This window comes from Calliopsis andreniformis, chromosome 5, assembly GCF_051401765.1.
Source record: "Calliopsis andreniformis isolate RMS-2024a chromosome 5, iyCalAndr_principal, whole genome shotgun sequence".
In the NCBI taxonomy this organism is placed as follows: Eukaryota; Metazoa; Arthropoda; class Insecta; order Hymenoptera; family Andrenidae; genus Calliopsis; species Calliopsis andreniformis.
In genome coordinates, this window is record NC_135066.1 from 8,459,057 (window position 1) to 8,479,397 (window position 20,341).

The 20,341-nt window shown below is 36.3% G+C and overlaps 6 protein-coding genes and 1 pseudogene across 6 annotated transcripts in view; 2 read left to right on the forward strand and 5 right to left on the reverse strand.

Moving 5' to 3' along the window:
- The first annotated feature begins 100 nt into the window (after positions 1–100).
- On the forward strand, positions 101–2,229 carry LOC143179604 (mitochondrial 2-oxoglutarate/malate carrier protein). The gene is made up of 5 exons (XM_076378918.1): positions 101–366; positions 494–627; positions 1,431–1,601; positions 1,672–1,771; positions 2,016–2,229. Exons 1-5 carry the CDS (start codon positions 101–103, stop codon positions 2,227–2,229), a joined length of 885 nt encoding a protein of 294 aa, XP_076235033.1.
- An 838-nt stretch (positions 2,230–3,067) lies between these two features.
- On the reverse strand, positions 3,068–5,749 carry LOC143179605 (mitochondrial 2-oxoglutarate/malate carrier protein). The gene is made up of 8 exons (XM_076378919.1): positions 5,737–5,749; positions 5,608–5,628; positions 5,397–5,487; positions 5,117–5,332; positions 4,910–5,046; positions 3,551–3,721; positions 3,367–3,466; positions 3,068–3,260 (listed from the first exon to the last, which is right to left on the reverse strand). Exons 1-8 carry the CDS (start codon positions 5,747–5,749, stop codon positions 3,068–3,070), a joined length of 942 nt encoding a protein of 313 aa, XP_076235034.1.
- Positions 5,750–6,229: 480 nt separating this feature from the next.
- LOC143179606 (uncharacterized) lies at positions 6,230–7,369 on the reverse strand. The gene is made up of 5 exons (XM_076378920.1): positions 7,347–7,369; positions 6,914–7,252; positions 6,739–6,797; positions 6,451–6,618; positions 6,230–6,367 (listed from the first exon to the last, which is right to left on the reverse strand). Exons 2-5 carry the CDS (start codon positions 7,230–7,232, stop codon positions 6,230–6,232), a joined length of 684 nt encoding a protein of 227 aa, XP_076235035.1. The 5' UTR covers positions 7,233–7,252; positions 7,347–7,369.
- A 213-nt stretch (positions 7,370–7,582) lies between these two features.
- LOC143179607 (uncharacterized) lies at positions 7,583–8,812 on the reverse strand. The gene is made up of 5 exons (XM_076378921.1): positions 8,732–8,812; positions 8,446–8,610; positions 8,092–8,286; positions 7,821–8,005; positions 7,583–7,748 (listed from the first exon to the last, which is right to left on the reverse strand). The coding sequence occupies exons 1-5, from the start codon at positions 8,810–8,812 to the stop codon at positions 7,583–7,585; spliced, it is 792 nt and encodes a 263-aa protein (XP_076235036.1).
- An 879-nt stretch (positions 8,813–9,691) lies between these two features.
- On the reverse strand, positions 9,692–9,811 carry LOC143180006 (5S ribosomal RNA; annotated as a pseudogene).
- Positions 9,812–14,545: 4,734 nt separating this feature from the next.
- The window catches only part of LOC143178898 (tubulin monoglutamylase TTLL4), a 100,788-nt gene continuing 94,992 nt past the window's right edge, over positions 14,546–20,341 (forward strand). The window contains exon 1 of the mRNA XM_076377830.1: positions 14,546–14,567. The gene's annotated coding sequence lies outside the window, so the exon portion shown is untranslated. The remainder of the gene's footprint in view (positions 14,568–20,341) is intronic.
- Positions 15,665–16,719, reverse strand: LOC143178877 (enhancer of split mbeta protein). Its single transcript, XM_076377792.1, has 2 exons — positions 16,460–16,719; positions 15,665–16,273 (listed from the first exon to the last, which is right to left on the reverse strand). The coding sequence occupies exons 1-2, from the start codon at positions 16,532–16,534 to the stop codon at positions 15,725–15,727; spliced, it is 624 nt and encodes a 207-aa protein (XP_076233907.1). The 5' UTR covers positions 16,535–16,719; the 3' UTR covers positions 15,665–15,724.

The window sequence follows — 20,341 nt, forward strand, 5'->3', positions numbered from 1 at the left end:
GCAACAAACATTTTTCTATCATAAATAAACCGAGAGGCAGTTAATTATCCAAACTGAGCCATGTATTTTGGCCAAGTTCACGTCCTAGTTGCATTATATAATGATTATCGAACCATTTTCATTGATAAAATTCCAAAATTATTGCGATCCTGACAGCGGTATAGGACAGACAGTAACACATCCCTTGGATGTAATCAAAGTTCGAATGCAAATTGCAAAAACCCCCTTGGTTGGAACAGTACGTGACACTTGGAGAACAGCCGGACTACGTGGTTTTTATGCTGGTTGGTCTGCAGGCTTTCTTCGTCAGTTAACTTACAGTACAACGAGACTTGGAATTTACACGTCGTCAGTCGATTTTTGTCAGTAAGTAAATATTTCATCCTTCAGCCAACAAGTGCGACGAAGACTAAGATAGTTAACACATATTTGTTAAGACACGATAACATTAAGTCAAATTTACGAGTACAGTTGGAAATTGAATACAACTTAGGGAATATTTTGGACGTATAAATTATGCTACGATGATTGGCCTTGGATTGTTTTCTGGCATGGTAGGTGCATTTGTTGGGACACCGACTGAATTGATGTTAGTTCGTATGACAGCAGATTTAAAGTTACCCCCTGGTGAGTGTGCGTATTGAATATTTCATGAACTTCGTTTGAAATGCTTTTTCTGTGTCTAATAATTATTAAGGTATCACAGTCAGAATTGTTCGAACAGAGGTGCACTAGTAAGGGTTATTTCACTTCTAAAACTTAGAATTGGTAAAATTATACCACATACGTATATTCATGAGGTAAATCTTGCCAATTATAATAGCTAATTTTCCATACCAAGTATCATACTGTGTGAAAAGTAATTAAAAAAAAAAATTACTCTAATTTTCAATTTTGCTAATTATAATAGCTAATTTTCCGCAATAAGTAGTAATTTCCGAAATAATTTGGAAGAAATGATTGAAAACCATGAATATATTCAACAAGTCATAATAAGCATGGAAAAGCTTGATACCTCATTCCAAGGTATTAATTTAATTAAGAATTAGCTGAAAGTTGCATAAAATACGTCTGACTCAGAACGTATTCTACTGCCAATGCGCTAGACAGATCAGACACAGCGGCGGCGAGGCCGTACTGGAAGAGAATAATCTACTTACATACGTCGTGTCAGCGTACGCCGTACATATGTCACCAATTCGACTACAAAATAAGTAGAACTTGTCTTATTGGCTCAGACGCGCCGGTAGTAGAATAAGTCGGAGCGTTAGAAGCACTTTGGATGTTCCTTCGAGACTAATATCTTGAAAAGGATGCCTCGAACGTACTTTTATCATTCTTACTTTTATAGTTCAGAAACTTATGATGCATGAAGTTTCACGTAAGTAAAAAGTTTAATGTGTATCGTAAACGAAAGTGTAAATTTTTAGATCAACGATGGAATTATAAGAACCCTATATCCGGACTGTACAGTATTTATAAAACAGAAGGTTTATTTGCATTATGGAAGGGAGCTGTACCAACGATGATAAGGGCAGGAATCGCGAATGGAACACAGTTAGGAACATACACAAAGGCAAAGATTGTGTTAATAGATACAGGTATTTACTGATAAAACGATACTAGTTTCCTTATGTTACACTAATAGTATAAATATCTTAATAACTCCAGGCGTGTTTGAAGATGGTCTGATTTTGCAATTTTCCGCTGGTATGGTATCTGGATTAGTAATGTGTGCTGTATCAATCCCTGCAGATGTAGCTAAAAGCAGGTACGTTGAATATAATATGTTATTTTATGAGCTAGAATCAATGAATACCGCGAAATTGGATGAATAGAAATATAACTCTGGATAATAGTATTTACTATTACTAATATTATTAATAATAACACTTAAATAGTGTTATGACACATTTACTGTCACATAGAATTATGCTTCTATTCACTCTATTTTACGGTAGTTCTATTTTGTTTTTTCCTGTTGACATCATTGTATGACATTATCATATCTTCAGAATACAAAATCAGAAGTCAAAGTCGAATTCAAAACCACCAGGACTCCTAAAGGTGATGTTAAATATAGCAAAAGATGAAGGAATATTTGCACTGTGGCGAGGATTTATACCATATTACACTAGATCAGGACCTCATGCTATGATTACAATGGTATGTGTGGATCAGTTTCAACGTTTATACCTTGAATTACTCAAACCATTACCATCTGAATAAATTCTTATCTCTATAAAACAAGAATTACTTATGTATCATTTGAAGTATGTTGTGTGAATGAAAAATGGAATATGAATGAAGTGTGACTGAAAATTCGCGCGAAGAGTGTCCTCAGTGTAATTTAAAAAATGAAAACGAAAACAGTGTTAATAAACAGCAAATTGTAAATGGGATTCATTCTTAATTGTTACAAATAAGGATTCTCTCTTTTTCATAATGTGCATTTACTTATTTGACACATTTATTAAGCGAAACACTTTACAACTTCTTTAATAATTGTTACATTCAAATTTATCAATTTAAGTTGCCATCATTTGGTGTATTTCTATTCAGAACACATCAGTTTACTGCACAATAACTAAATTTTACAAAGTTTCGAAACTTCTAATACAGAAATCACGTATTCAGGTACAGATAATTAGTAATATTATTCTCAGTTAGTGTTACTAGATGGAACATTTAAGAGATGGAAGCAATTGATACAACAAGAGCTGGGCTTCTATACGCAATGTCACTATAGGATTTCACATAGTATAACGATAAACAATTCATTTGTCTTCAAGAAAATTTTCAATTCTTTGTTAGCAGTTCAAATATTTCATATCTTCATCTGCACCTGAAAATTAGAAAAATAGTTTAGACATAATATATATTCGTTATATAAAATATATTTTATACATAATTCACATATTTCATGCAGTTTTGAGTATAGTTAGGACCTCTACCTGTCAAAAATGTGCCCAACTTCTTGCGCTGATCTTCGAAACGCATTAACATTAGCACAGGTTTCGCAGACATTACGCTATGTACATTCTTTCTAGCTAGTATGTGTACTCTGCTATTGTATGTAACGCCTATACAAATTCACGATTTGTTCATTGATTATAAATGTCAAAACTGTATGTGGGCCTACTCTACAATATGTAGGCAAGAAGCCCTTCCAAAGTGCTGGTACACCTTCTGTCTTTGCTATAGATAGTAACATTGCGACCATACCAGGCGTCTTCCCCGTAGCTTTTAGATTTTGTATTCTGAAATTTCATAGAAGATTGAAAAAACGTAAATAGTACATTACTTAACAATTTAAAACAATGGCGTAAATGAACAGCTGCCATTCTAAGAAGTCATATCATTTACCTTGTCTTAGTTATATCAAATGGCATAGAGTTGAAGGTTGTAAGAAATCCTGATAGCATGGATGCACAAAAATGCAGAAATACTCCTTCTTTCAAATGCACTGTATAATAATAACATTTCAGTTAATTATGTCAAAATGAATATAGAATTCGTAATAAAAAACGATATAAGACTATTAAAGTACTTTTTGAGGCTATTAAAAACTTGGCCTGACTGTAAGTTGCAAGCTGAGATACATTAACAACAATCGCTCGTCCCATTGTTGCTACGCTTCCTCTCCAAAGAGCAGGAATCCCTTCATCTTTTCCTATTCTACTAAACGCGTGGAATACGTTTTTGTAATTTCTTCTTTGTTCTATGTAAAATCAGGGATATGCATTTAGTTAACTTAATTATAGTAAAATACAATTATTTCTCTATTATTATTATTTATTTATCTACTAGGGGAAAACAGATACAAAGGAAAGAGGAAATGTGAAAGGGTGATACCTACAAACGGAAGATTGTATACGATAAAAAAGAAAATACGAAAAAATACAAAAGACTTAATAGGAAAAGAGCTTTAAGTGATTCCAGTATGAATTAGCTAGCAAAAAGTCCATATAAAGCTTGTCTAGGTACAGAGAGAGAAATACAGAACAGATCAAGTGGAGACTGGACACTATTGACCTTAATAATTAGACGATTTAAACAGTTATTATAGCCATAAAGTGATTCATGCGATACAATGCGCAGTAGTTGATAATGACGTGGTTCCTGGCTGATACATTAATATTAAGTTTCCCGATAATCTCAGGAGTTATTATTTGACCGTTTAATACTTTATAAATGGATTAAATTTCCATTATCTATTTTCTGCTTTGTAACGTAATAAACTCAAGTTCATAAGTAGGATAAGTCTTCGGGATCAAGTATAAGAAGGATCTACTTTTACCATCTGAAGATCACTTCCTTTGGACGTTCTGATATTTTTTATAGACTACGAAACACTGACGCAGGGTGTAAAAGATATAGCCATCAATATTTTAAAGGGTGATAGGGGAGTTCAAATGGAACACAAAATGTTCTATAACATAATGTCCGTTCGATCTCCATTTTACAATAATAATGCCTTAAAATTGACACACCTATATGCTAAACTAACAGTTAGAGGTGTCTGCAAACGTAGAGCAAAAATGTCTTAATGCATTTTGTTATGTCCCTTACGTTTTAACTTTTACAAAACTTTTAAACTCTGCGCTATTTGTAGGAAATGGATCGCAGATGTTTTATGCTTTATAAAAGTTAAATTGTAAGAAATACAATAAAATATATCAAGACTTTTTCGCTCTGCAATGCGTCTGAAAATTATACAATTCTCGATTTACACGACAGTTAATTTAATATGATTGATAGGTCTAATTGATAGATCGAGCACTGTATCATAAAACATTTTGTAGACCAATTTGGATCCCCTACCACCCTCTAAATTATTAAAGGCTATATTTGTTCTGCGCTGTATAATAGAAATTTCATAATTTTGAAAGGTAGTATACAATTCTACCTTTTGGTAATCTGCCATCAGCTGTCATTCTTACGAGGGCAACTTCTGCTGGTGTGCCTACGAATGCTCCTAAAGCTCCTGCTGTACCTGCCATAAGTGACAGTATGCCGAAATTGGGCTTCGTCGTATGTTTTAGCCTATTAGAAATGTTATGTACTGAATTATAAGGTAACTGGAAATGCTAGAAAGGTTTTGTTTTCAACTCACTTCCACTGTTCTTGCAACTGATTATAAATACCAAGTCTTACAGTAGTGTATGTTGCCTGTCGTACAAGTCCAGCACTAAGACCAGAATAAAATTTCAAAATTCCCTCATTTTTGTATATGGATTTGATCACGGTAATGATCGAAGTTCTTTCTTTCTGTACTTGAATCCGATTTTTTATTACATCCATGGGGTGAACTACACAGGTCGCAGCCATGCTGAAAATAAGAAATTCTTGTGATGTAATCTCCTCTTTTCTTATGTCGATAGAGGTATAAGTACCCAGAATTCCCAGCATTTATGAAGGTGAATAATGGAGGCAGTGGCTTTTTTGGAGGTAGTTCTCCGTTTTTTTCTGACATTTTTAATATTTCTTAAACCTTTAGAAGTGCAATGTGTAGAAAGGCTGGATTTTTATTTTCAGTTCTTCAGGTTAATGTAAAACTTTCATACAAAATGTTAGGTAAACGGATCATAAAAAATATGAATGTACCAAAGTCGTATACTTCAAAAGCTGTAAATGAAAAAGAAATTATTTAGAAAAATCATTAACCTCGTTTTTTGGTCAGTCTTGTCGGCCGTACAACATCCACTTACATTGTAGCAAGAATAAATTACATACAAGTTTCATACATCAATCGTATTGTCGAAAAAAGATATGTGTGTATCGCACATTTCTGTACAAACTCTCAGAAAAATTATTTTGTACAGTAAAATGTTAAAAAGTCGAGTCTTTAACATCAAAAACTCTGAAGCAAGCTGATAACAAAAGATAAAGTAATATCAGCTTCTAAGATAGTAATATTGTAGTAAACAAATTATAGTTTGAAGTTGATATACGTGAAACTGCTGTTTTAAATGAGAACAATTATGGAAAAGGGTTTTTCAATTCCAATTTCTTTATTCAATCAAAGTTATCATTCTGCGTACATATTCGAGACTATAAGACAAAACGATATGCATAAATTGTATTTAAAAAAATTAAGTTTATGATTGAACAAGATAGAATTTATCTTTTTAGCAGAAGCAGATGAAATTAGAGGAACTTTATAAGCAAATATATTTGGTGTATCTACAAAATATGTTATTCTTATATTTCATTAGATCTTTTACATTTACAGGTACAAAATTTTATCCTCGGGGACAAACTTCGTACATTTGAGAGGACCTCTTCGTCTTCGTTTTGGAACTGTGTCTGTAACTACCTCATCTCTTTTCTTTAATGGTTGCAAACCCATCTCCTTCTTACATACCTGTAATTAATAATCCAATCTAAATAATTTCGAACTAATCATATTCCAATCCAAGAAATATTTGAATATGTTTGTAGGTATACTTGTATAGCTTTAACAATTGGATAGAGAGGTCTGACGCCTGTAGATTCGTTAAGCACTTCTTCTGCATAAGTGAGGACTCTCTGATTTTCTTTTTCAATAATTTCCTTTGTAAGTATAGTATCATCGGCAAGAATCCTTTCTTCTTCTCGTTTTGCATCGTTTTCAATCTGAAAATACATCAAAGAATGGAATACTTGAATAATACCACTACAATTAATAGTAGATATATATGAGTCGCTTATTTGCCAAATCGATTAACTCCACAAAATAAAAATATTGATATTTACTTTAAGTTTTAAGCATATGCTTTCATATGCTTTTTCATATGCAATCATATGCTTTGATACTGAAATTTTTAAAAATTCGAGAAGTAGAGTTAATCACTTCGACTTGTGAATGGTTCATATAAATATTGAATTTTCAAAGATATATTTACTTATTTGGTTATGAAATATTTAATACATTCCCTTACCATGTATTGCTTCAGTGCAGTTGCATATTCCATTTTTTCATTCCATTTTCGTTTTTGTTCCTCAATTTCTAGCTCCTTGTCCTGCTCAGCCTTCTTAAATCTATGCATCATTTCCCAAGCTTTTAGATCCTTCTGTTCTTGAAGCTGTACCGATCTTGTAACTGCTGCTTCTGAGTAATAATCTTGTAACTCTTTTCGTAATCGATCTTCTCGTTCTTTTTTCGCCTTTTGGTTTTCTTGATAATTCGCCTCTTGTTCTTTTCTAGCCTTCTGGAAAATTTGCTCTTCTTGTTCTAGCGATGATGTCATTATTGCACGGTGTTGATCCGCTATTGAAAGACATTTAAAAATTTGTTTATTAGTAATATTTTTTTAATTCATATTATAAAATAGACAATCATAAATGAAACTGTATTAGTTTACTTATTAATTGCGCTCTACGTTCTCTCTCTTCTTTTTCTTTCAATGCTAGTCCCTTGTGCAATTTTTTTATTCGCATTTTAGCATTCTGATAGATCTCGATCGCTCTGTCTTCAAACTCGTCTTCGTGTTTAAGTTTCAGATCGAATTGCTTTTTCTCTTCAATCGCGTCTCTGAAGAATTGCTTCAGCTTTTGTTTCTTATTCCACAACTGCAAACATATTATAGAAAAATTAAAATCAGTGTAAGTAAATATTGTTGATTAAAATATAATAGATTCTGACTTCTTGCATTTCATGTTCCTTCATGTCCTGTAAATATTTATCTGTATTTATTTGATCCTGCTTTTCAGCTTCAAATTCTTCCTTTTCTTGCGTTTCCGTACTTCTTTGGTGTTCTTCTATTCTATTAGTTTCGATATACGATCAAACATTTAGATGTAACGATACATTTCTACTGAGTATTCTACAAACTTACTGTTTTTTTAGCGTGTCAGCATAATTCATTTGTTTCTTTAGCTGTTTCTCAGCTTTTTGCTTTTCTTCTTCTTCGAATTTCGCTACATCCGCTCTCATTAGCTTTACGTAAGCCATTTCTTGCTCTTTATCCATATTTCTAACAGTTTCTCGGAATTTCAGTTGAGCATCTAACTCTCTAAAACACTGTTGAAATCATGCTGAATTATTGATCCATTTCCTTACTCGAGGGAATTGTAATTAATAATGTACATATGATGTAAGTATATTACCTCAGAGACAAGAAGAGCTTGATTGATTTTCCTACAGAATGGTTTTCTGTAAAGAATTAATCTCTTCGCCTGTTTTACTATTTCTGCTCTTTCAGCAGCCTTTCTTTCAGTAGCCTCTTTCACAAACCTTTCTCTTTCTTCTTCAGCTTGCTTTTCTTTCGCTAAACGTTCTTCTCTTCTTCGCTGCTTGATCTCCTATAATCAAAACAATTCCTTTATTAAATATTGCTTTTGCTATTGTCAAACTTTAATGAAATTCTCTCTACACTAGCTGAATATTATGTAAATTTATAAAACGGTAAAGTATGTGCAATTTGATTAAACAGAAATAATCAAAAACGATATAGAAGGTACCTCTACAAGTGGTATAAATACTACTGCCGTCTCTTCCTGTGTTTCTTTTTCAGTTTCGCTAGGTTTTGTAACTTCATTGTCCTTCTTTTGCACAAGTGATGCAGGTTTTGCCGCTGAATGTTGAGAATCTTTTGAAGTTTTTGATTTAGAGGAATTTTTCGGATTCTGTTAAAGAAATATTATTTTTATTTATAAACATTATGTGATACTTGTTATGTGTAATAAGAGATATTATTAATTCTGTAATTAGTATGTGTTAAAACAATAAAAAATTGATGAAACACACTTTAACAGTTTTTGTTGCCTCCCGTGGTTTTTGATGACACGTGGTAGACACTGTGGAGCAAACGACTTGACTTTGGACCATAGTTATAATTTAATAACCTCGGTATAAATATTGCTATTCACAAATAGCTGCTATGTGAAGGACTGAAGCGAACTAAAATATGATACACGTGAAATACGCATTGGTTGCCTATAATGATATTGCGGACAACTTTAGCCAAAGTGTCGTCTTGGAAACTAAATTGTAACAATCGATACGGTTCAACGAAGAATTTAGTATCGTTTCTAGACCGAATAAAATGCTAAGGAAACTAAGCTATTTGTGTAAAACGTATATTATACCTACATATGCGTATCAAACATAATTGCATTTCATGAATTTTAATAATTGCAATTCAGAGTACATAAAACATCTTGCCCATAATGACATGTATATGTAATATGTACGTTCAAAACTTCTAAACGTTAATGAGCACAGCTTTTCTATAATGACTTACTATTACAATGAATTATATAATCTATTTATTGAATGTTATCTTAAGATTCAAAGTGATCCAAGATTTCAAATATTCCCGGAAATAGGGGATTTAATTTCCTGCCTGTTGGGGCTCTGTGATCTTATTCCTTAGATTGAATCGATAATGCTGAGAGTGATACAATCGGCGATATACTGTATGCATTTCATGCTGCATGCTACAATATGATGATGTCGATACTACAAGGAGTAAACCGAATAGATCGGACGAGTGATGCCACAGACGAGTACATAGACCATTTTTTAATTTTTAGACTCGCAAAATTTAGATGACCATCGAAAGAAGATATGAAAGAAGGATAAATTCCCATATTTTTATTTTTATTAAACTCATAGGGTTTAGATAATCATCGAATGGAGATATGAACAAAAAATTTCAATCAAGCGTTAATTCATTCAATCTCGTTTAAAAAACGAAAAGAAATATGCCAACATCACGCGGTGTTCCCAGGCGGTCACCCATCCAAGTACTGACCGCGCCCAACGCCGCTTGACTTCGGTGATCGGACGAGAACCGGTTTTTTCGAACGTCGTATGAACGTTGACAAAAATACGCCTTATTTAATACCGTGATATACGAAATATCTGTTCACAAGTACTCCAAAAAAAGGTAAAAATTATTTTTTTTAAAACAAACAAATAGCAAGTAACGTTTCTAGAAACAAAAGGGTGGGGGGATTTGTGAATAGAGACTGTAGTTGGTTTATCTACTTATATTATCTCATGCTTCACGATAAAAGGTATCATGATATCATGACTCGTGGGTATCGTGAGTAGTGATAAAATCGATTCCGATATTATTTATAATATTCAAGCTATTCTTCAAGCAGTGCCTACCGCTGGTCATCATTCATGACTAGAGGGCGCTAAAAACACTCTCGAAATTCTAAGTCGATATTACAGAAACCTGCAGATAGGAAATGACTATATCGACTCAGCACCATTATAATTCTAATTCCAACCGCCCCGGAGTCTGCAGTGCTGCACTGTTATTTTATGCAACAGCTGCTAAAGTTGGTCGTGACAGAGAACTGAGAATGGGGCCATACGATCGACTAGATAATATCTAGTACCAGATTATTATCTGGTCGGTGGTTTTACTAGAAGGAAGTTACTACGAGAGTAGATACACAGAGAAATAGATGAAATCAATATTCCACAAATCTCTCTTTAAAAACATATTAAAAAAATCTTCTAAGAAGGAAACACTGATATCCCTCGGCGGATGTAATTCAGATGCAGATGCAATCAGCGATCTTCAGATAAAGAGTAAAGAGAAAACCATCCTAAAATCCCAAGAGTATCAAGAGAAATACACCAATAATTGAGGGAGCTTCCCCAAAAACTAAAAAATGATAGAGCACCAACAAAAGAAACAAGTTATAACACTAAGACTATCTTTAAATCTAGTACAAAATACACAGCCATTAGCAAGGACAAAGCCGCCCCAGGTCTCACCACGAGGAGGTTGCTGTGTGGGAGACCCACAGGGAGATAGATGGAAACAAAGTTCCATCGATCTCCCTTTACAAGAATCTTAAACTAACAAGCCTACGACATTAATGGAAGCTAGGTTCCATGCATGCCTTTAGCTTGGACCTTAAAGTAGGAAATTGTCGAGTTATCATTAGGAATGGTTTGATTAAATTAGGCTCTACAGCTAATGCAACCGTGAAATAGACGAGCGATGGTGTGAGCTCTACCACCTTGAAGGCCGGTAGGTCGGAGAGGCGCACGGCACTACATGATTCAGTCAATTGCCCATTGATTCCCTGCTACCACACAGGGGCTACCGAAGTAGGCCTGATTCCGGTAGGCTGACAAAGACAATGTCCAAAAAGCGGAATCGTGTAGTTTCCACAGTCGAGTGTGTCTTTCCACACACCCTACTGTGTCCGTGGCGTCGCTCCTAGTACAGACCCCCAAGGGGAGAACACACTCCACCGACCGACGATTCCACGGTTGGTCACATGCTTCTACCAAGAGAAGCACTTCTACCAAGAGAAGTAGTTTAATGGGACACCTTATATATTGCGTGGTATGGTAGGAATATTTTCTCGTTTGCCTGCACTATCAGCGTGAAAAGAATACGTTTCCTACATCCCCCGCACAAAAATCGCAGAGGACGCTCGAAAACCAGTGGTTTCTCGAGCGGTCGGTATTTCAGAACGTGAGCCACGGAAGTCCATTGAATGTCCAGTCTATCCTGTATACTCGTCTGTGGCCATAGCCACGAACGAACACAGTCGAGTATGTAGGATAGACTGAACACGCACTGCTTTTCTCTGTTCCACGTTTTTGGGGCTGAAAAGATTCAGTACCCCTTTTGTGTCACGCTCAACGTTAGCAGCTGTGCATAAAGTAAGAGTATATCTTTTATAAAAAAACATTAATCTATCAATATCAGTAATGTATCTCTTTAGTAAATAGCATTTTCGTCCATTCCTTGAAATTATAAGGATGAATAAGCAGGATAGTTTAGTGAGATATTTTGTATATTGGATGGTATAGTAGAAATATTATCTCATTTACTGGCATTACCAGCGTCAGTGACAACAGTGACGAAAATGTGTTTTCTACATCCACCGCTCGAAGATCAGTGATTTTTCAAGTAGTTAGCATTTCAGGACATCAGACGCATGATACAAGACTCCATGAGCTGTCCAGTTTATACTATACACTCGTTTCTGATAATGATAAGGCTTATTATTAGTCCCAAAACCATGGAATATAAAAAAGCATTAATTATCAACTTTTTGCAATACTTATCTCGTTTACGCTCGCATATTTTAGTTAAAATCTCTTCATATGCGTATATTTAAAATTTAGAAAAATATTTAAGTTACAATACTACATGAAATACCTCAAAAATTCAACAAAGAACAATGTAGTGACCTCATTGTTCGTCCATTCGTACTTTTTATCTAGTCCATATCGCTTTTGTGGAAAGAAGGAACATTTAAAGATTTTATCCTCATTTCGCTACGTAGCTACGCTTCTCCTTTAAGGTGATTGCTTCTTTCTTACTGCCTTCTTTTCTTCTTTACTCCTCTTTCTTTGTTCTTATCTTCTTGACTCTTGATCTTTTTTCTGTCTGGTTTCTGGTCCAGTTTTTACCTTTCTCTTTTCTTGGAGAGCTTGTCCTTTTCTTCTTTTTGCTGGCAGTACCGGTGTGAGAAAGGCGATCGATCATCCTTCTTCTTCGGATCTCCCATCTTGGACCCCTGATTATACCTTTGATAATCTTACGAGAATTAGTACATTTCTTCAAACCAAGGCCACTCACAATTTCTGAAGAATATCATTCTTTCTCAACTACCTTGCATAACAATGTAGTCAACACAATTTCCTTTGAAAAAGAATTTCCTTCTAGAAAAACCTGCTTCAGAAGCAAATTGTTTACAGAATTAATGTTAATTTAACGTCGTTGATATTTTGATAAATTATTTCATTTCTTCAGAATGTGCCATGTGACGGCCCTTATCATAAGAATTTAAGGAATTCTGTATTACCGATGCTGAAATAGCTTCGCTGCGAGAAGTTTTGGAAAACTGTCGCAAGATGTCCGCGGAGCGTGATCGTGCACCTGTAATGACAACACGTGCTACAGCTGAGTGGCGGTTTCGTTCTCGGAAAAGTGAGTATAATCATATTATAAAGCTGTTTCTTGCTTGCATAATATCAGCCAGCTTTTGCTCCTTGCCTTTTTAAACCTGCTTCTCGAAATGTGCTTCTAAAATCTTCTGTGTATTAAGGTATTTCGCTAAAATGTTCTTGTATTTACTCGACGCTTGCACGTGTGCCGCCAATGCTTCCATAATAAATTGTTGATCAATAATTAACCTTGGTAGAAAATCATCGATAAGAAACTCTTATCACATGTACTATAGAAATAGTGTACAATCTTTGTCGATTACGTTGAAAAGTGTTTCTTGCTGAACGATTACCTGAAATGCAGTAGCAGTCTGATTTCGATACTAACCTAACCCTTTTCATTTGTCGTACGATCGTTACGTAGAACGCCATAATGCGTTAAACGAATGTTAATACGAATAGTGCAGTGCAATGATACTTTGTCGTGTTTTTCGAGTGGTACTTGTTTTGGAATTGTTAGTAATTTCTTTATTATTATAAGTATATTGATAATTTGAAAAAGTACATTGGCTCGAAGTATGGATATTGATTTCGATCTATACGTCACTTTGACATTTTGCAAAGTGAATAAAACTTACACGTCATTTGTTCCTGTACATTTGCTATTAATGTTAAGAGTGTATACTTTATGTGTATTGCTTTTTTCTCAAAAATTCTTTAGTTCTTTTTTAGTGTTTTAAGTAAAACTAAATTGCTCTTGCATTATTTAATACTTCGACTTTTGTTATCATAACGTTACCTACAATATCTATAGAGATAACATTTTTGAATTTTTGTCCTTATTTCGATATAGCCTATTTCAAATGAGTTAGATTAAATAGTTTTGTTTAGTTGTTCCTGAAAGTACTTAAATATATATTTAAATATACAATTGAAATCTATATCTACATATATAGATGCACGCGAAATAAACAAGAAATCGTGTACTAAAAATTATATCGATTGAAATATGTGCCCTTTTAGTACACATCGCAAACGCTGAGCCCTAATAAATATATTTTTGTGAAAGTGCATATTAATAACAGTGACTATAAAGATTTTGTAACGAATAATGCATAATAGGAAACGTAATATCATTTCAGTGTTGTACATTAATAAACCCTATATGTAAGATGAAGTTCGTGTAATAAAGTGTTAAAAATATGTAATTTATTTTATTACTTATATAATTGTACAAATATTTTTTTACAATAAAAGGTTGTATATATATTAACACGACAGAGATGTAGTTCGCCTTTCCCAAATCATACATAATAGATCTATTGCTAATGAAATATATTAAAAATATGCTAAAAATCATGAGCTCTAAAAATCTGTAAATAAATTTTATGCAAAGCGCGTGGTTTGTAAATTACACATATATAATTTACTAAATAAAGACGTTTGCTATTCGGTACTATAAAATTGACAATTGACGAGTTTAACGAAGACATATTGCATTATCACTTAGAATAATTAGTAAATTCAGTACCTATAATTTTGACAAACTTACAAAATTACTGTAACAATGATCTATGTGATTTAATGAAAATGTAATGTCTCCACAATTTATTATTTGTTTTGTTACTAAGCTGAGTATTTGAATCATTTTAGGTGAAGGTGGTTGGTGAGGAAGAAATGTGTTAATTCGACTTCAAAAAAATAGAGAGTGAGTACTTTTTTGTTCCAATTTTGCAATAGTATAAACATATTAAAACTGGTTAATTTCTTGTGCATTTTCGAATTTATATTATGAAACATATTATTCTTTCACATCATTTATTTCGTCCGAGAATTATATTTTTCGTGAACTAAATAATATTAATTAAAAGAGATGTGTTGCTCTTTGAGTAAAAGGGATTTGGTATAGTGGTTAAAGTGGCGCATGAAATGAATGTACATAAGGACTTATCAATGAAACATGTTTATTAAAAAGTCTAGCGTTATTTCCTACATCTACTGTAAATATCACAGGTACACGTTTCTCTATCACAAGATCCTCTTCTCGGTCAAATTTATCCTATTGACAGTTCAAATAGGAATTTAATTTTTCAAGTGACTGTCAAGTTAAAAAATGACATCAGTGACCGAGGAGATACGTACATAACAACGTTTTTGGCGCGAAAAGGTTTTCATCTCGTGTCGATTTCGGCGTCAATGTAGCCTCAATCGTCGCAAGAAAATTGTCAAACTGTGCAATGTTCTCGCGCCAAAATGGACAAAATAAACAATTCTCGATAAAAGTATGATACAAACAATAGAAAACTCTGTCAAGTAAATTAAAGCTTAAGCCACGACGCTTTCGCGCGGGCATATTATTACATCGAGATCCTAGCAGTTTTTAAAAACAGTTTTCCAATTAATGAATTTACAAAATTCAGTGGTCGCTATTTTAACAAGGCTTCTATCACTATTGATATATCCCCCTCCCCTTCCGCATATTCTTTCACTTCAAGTGTCTTGAGCAAATAAACAAATGCTAAGCCTACTTTTCGATTTTACAAATCTGCATTTGCGCGCCCTATAGGCGTTTTGAAGATATTCTTCTTCTGCTTTTTTCCGTTTTCTTCGTTGACCATGAGAAGAAATTCCTCGAAGGGGTTCTTTTCCGCCACGATGTTTCCGCTTTTGAGGACACGCGACTTATTCGCTCAAATCACAGACAAAATTGCAACACAGGTATGGTTCTCCACACGCTGAAATCTTCCCGAAGACTCATCCCAAAGTGATCTGCTTCCATCGTAATGGAGAATCCAGTTGACTGATTCCAAGAACTCAGTTAACTGGGTATGTCATAGCTTTGCTCGTCAAATTCCATGATCTCGATTACCATGGTCTCCAAATGGGCTCGTTGGGTTTGGCGACCTGTAGGAGACCTTGATGGCTCTGAGACATGCTTTCGATGTCTGTTCTGACTGGAGAAGGTTGGCTGGACGCTGGGGTCAGAGGCATCGAGTACTCGTCCGAGCTGAGATCGCTATTCGAAGACGGTGACGATTGCGGCGCGGCTACGTGGATGGTAAGAGGGCCAGTCTTGTCCATGGAATTCAATTTGTGGCCCAGATGGGTCATCAGCTTGGTTCCCAGAGCGACGTCGACACCAGGAGTGGCAGCGAGACAACGGCTGACTTCGTTGGCGCAGTGCGTGTAACCGGCTCTGAAGCGATCCGCGTCGATCACTGGATTCGCCGAAAGACGCTGTTGCCTTTGAAGTTTGTGAAGATGACGCACAGTCAACTCAAGAATGTCGGCCTTTTCTAGCTTCGCCACGTTCTCGCCGTCGCCAGCCAGGGCTGTCACCATCAGGTCTTTGAGCTCGTCCAAACACCGGTTGATTCGTGCTCTGCGTTTGCGTTCTAGCATAGGTTTCATCACCTGAGAATTACAAATAACGAAACTGTTATCGAAACTGTGATAAATAGTAAATCGAAGTATTTCGATTAGGGGGAGATTTCTAATCTATATTTTGACGAATTCCAACAGAACTGTCTTAACGAGAAATCCATTTACAGAAGGCAATAGGTGAATGCAGGGGATTAATGAAATTTAAAAGATGCTTACCTTTCTATACTGATAAGTCCTGGAGATCGGTTGCTCCTGCCCATCGACCATCATGATCTGCTCGTGCATCTGCATGGTTAATCCTTCGGTCAGGGTAATTTCACACACCGATATTGAGAAACTGCACTGATTACGAATGAATTCGTTTGTCGCGAGTCACACTTGCCGCGAAATGTCTCTGATATCACACAGGTTGTTGAGTGGTTGTTTAAAACTGGTTCGTAGTTCGGTGGATTCGAACGGAAACGTATCTCGTACGCGTCTCCTCGAACTTTGTGAACGATCACCGTGATTGTGGTGGCTGTCGGGCGAGGCTGTGGCTTATATAGTCAAGGGCCCTTCGGCAGGGTGGGGTGAGGGGCTGATGTCAGGGTCTCTAGTGGGGGACAGGCCTTCCGTGGGAACGGTCCGTAGAGGTTGGTTCCCAAGCAAGCACACCACCTGTAAGCGGCAGCTGCCAGACACGCGCCCACACCAAGCCATCGTCACCGTTTCTTTGTCCTTGTTGCACCTATCCCTCGAACCCGTATTTCCTACCTCCTCTGATCTTCTTCGGTAAGTCGTGCCATGGTATGCACGGCTTAACCTTCTTCTCTTTCTCTCTTTGCCTCTTTCGACTTGCTGTTTCACGAACGTGTGCTCATACGGAAGGACCCGATATCGGCGTCCCTTTCCTTGTCACGCCGAGCGAAATAGAGAGCAAGAAGGGACGGGAAGAGAGAGGAAGACGGGTAGAGGCTTGATCCTCTTCGTTCCACCTAGCTCTCTTCTTTTTTCATTCTAGTACCCGTGCTACATCTTCTTATCGTGATCTCGTCTTTGTCTCTCTCGTTCGTCGAGCGGTTGCCTCGTCCTTGTCCGAGCAGCAGCCTCGAGGAGCGTGCTGGGCACAAGTCCGGCGTTCTCCCGATTGCAATCCCACTAGTTACACGTTGCTGAATCACAGTACGTGTGTCTATGCTACCAAGCCACCGCGAATTGATACCGCAGCCGCGCGCTACCTCTCGTTTCCTCTTCGCAATTGATCAATTATTTTCTGCGTGTGTTAACCGCCGCGTGAGAAACGCGCCGCGGGTACGGAGACAAATGTTACATGATAAAATCTGACGCGTTATGAAAAGGATGTGATGAATCGTTTATCGTCGCGTGGGCGCGAACTTTGTTGAGACGACGTTACCGAATACGATAATTATTCTTCATTCAACGACCTATGCTTTTCTCTTATTTTTCTTCACGCTCTTTGCTAACGCCTTTAGGAAAAATTTACTTCTTTTTTATTGGATAAAGTCTTCGCGGTAGGCGAATTGTACCGATTAATTTGCTAACTGGGTCATGTCTAAAGTGGAAGCTCTTCTGGTGTGCTTATCACGCTTATTTAAAAGTGATTACAAGCAAATTTATGTGTACTTCTATTTCGTTAGTAGTATTATTAAATTTCCTCTACGAATCTTGTTCAGTACCGAGACATTTTTACACGAGGTATTAACTTATTTTCTTCAGTGACGACAGGAGGCAGTGGGTTGGACGTGAATGTTAGGCGATGATCCTCAAGCCTGTATCACGATGTAAACCTTCGAATTGTAATATTAATACATGGAACCGTAAAACAGTTGCAAATTGCAGTTTGGGCAACTGAACGTTGCCGAAAATTAGTCGGAAATAGCCCCCAGAAGGACTTCGATTATCCAGGGTTTAATTTTACGAAGACGCTCGTAAAATCGTCCTTCGCTTCGAATAATCATCCTCCAGAATGAATATCTCTGCATGCTTTACGCGAACATCCTGCCGGTCGCTGGAAGCACTTCCAGATACTAATTTCGCTGAGGCTTTTGCTGAATTATATCCTTTGTACCTCCTTTCAATCTTTCTCTATCCTTCTCGTCTTGCCTGGTCAGTCCTTTTTTCTCTTCTTTCTCTCGCATTCCCCCGGCTGGCTTCCTCCTGCCTACTACCTTGCTTATTTCTCCGCGAGTGGGGTACTTAAACATCGTTCGCACCGAATAATTACGCACGTTGCTTTTATCCTTCTCTCCACGAGATAGTTCTCGCTCGTTCGACCACCTCCTTCTTGCTACTGCAACTTTACGAGGTATCCACCGTCTTTTTCGTCGTCTTCGTCGTCTGCTTCTTCTTCTTCTTCTTCTGCCTCTTCTTCTTCTTCTTCTTCATGTCCATACCTTTCTTAGTTTCTTCTTTTTTCCACTGCTCCCTTGAACTGACCAATTGCACGTGCCCCTAACGACGCCGGCACCTCCATAGAATTTACGCGATGCTGAGATAACGTCAGGGTTAAATCAGAATTTTCTGTTATTGTTTTTGGAATTGCATTCAGTCGTTATAGAGGTTGTACAGCGAAATGAAAAGTTTTAGTTCAGTAATTTTATTGTGTGACAAAAATTTGTTCACGTATACGTTGCTAATGAATTCTTAATTAATATTTTAACGATAGACACTTTTACAATTAAATTGAAGTGGGAATATAGTTAAAAACAGGTCTTCTAAATAGAATTTTTATTCTCAGTCTTAATATTTTTTGCATTTTTGAACAGTAAGTTTGTTTTTATGGTATAATTTTCAATTTCTTATATACAGTAAGTATTAAATATGTATAGTCAAAGTAATATTAAGAGGGGAAAATGGGAAAGCAATAGGGAGACTTATTAGCGAGTACATCAGATGTCCATGAACATATGTTGCAAGCCGTTTGACTCGTGCCAACGAAATTGTATTGCCCTTCCCCCTATCTCGAGTATCAACCCCTGTGACATCGTTCGCACGCATCGATTTCCGTGCGCGCGTACGTATCTCCGAAGGGGAGTTTTATGAGGGCTGTTTGAGAGATAACAATTACATGCTTATAATGTTTATCACCCGTCCTTTCGTGAGAACTTTCTGTCTCCCACTAGAACGTTGTCTAATTAGATCTTGTTCAATTCAAATCACTCATTTGTGGTTGAAATTGAAAGCAGTTTTAGAAAAATCTTTTCCAATAGACACATAGGCGTAATGGCTATGAGCTATCATTCATTGCTCAGGAATAATTGTGATTCTATGCAGTTCCCGGAAAATTTATGCTGAAAAGATTTTAAACCTGCATCTTGGTACCGTTAACATCTCCCAATGCAAACACCAGGAGACCTTCTGACCCACTGCTCGAGCAGACTAACCATGAAGAACAAGAAGAAGAGAAGGCGGAGAAGTGAGAGCATTCTCACGGAATGTCGAGTTCACCTGGCAGCGTGTGCACGCACCGTGTGCACTTCGACCTATTTAAATGGCCTTTTCTGCCTTTCCTCTTTATTAATTGAACGCTACTTCGTATGGCACGTGCTCACAATACCGACACACGTCATCGCTCTCATGTACACAATTCGACCTCGCCCTGCTTCCACAGGATCTTCCGGTAAAACCTGAATTGCTTAGCTTCCTGTGACCTTCGACCTCTTTTTGTTTCCAACCAGGATACTACTAATCATACTAGCCTAGGGTGTCTCCCTTGTTTACTTGGTATTATACACAGTCGTATAATTTGGTTAACCTTTCTTTTCTTTGCTTCCTCGAATAATCGAATTCTTTTAAATGTTATTGTTTTGAAATTAGAGAAAATGATGTAGATGCAGTACAAGTAATTATAAATACGATAGCGAAATAATAACATTGTCAGCCCATTTGAATCTACATTAAAAAGAAAGTGCATCTGGAATATTGGGTAATTGAAAAGGTTCAATAAAAATCATAGGCAATCTTAGGAGTTAAGATCGACAAAAGGGCTTGCTGGTTAGCGTCTTCCAAGGTCGGGTAGAGGGGAAGTGGCCCCGATAGGACACCAAAGGTGTCCTTTGTGGGGTCTTAGGCTCAAGATTGCGCACGTGCTCGGTTTTC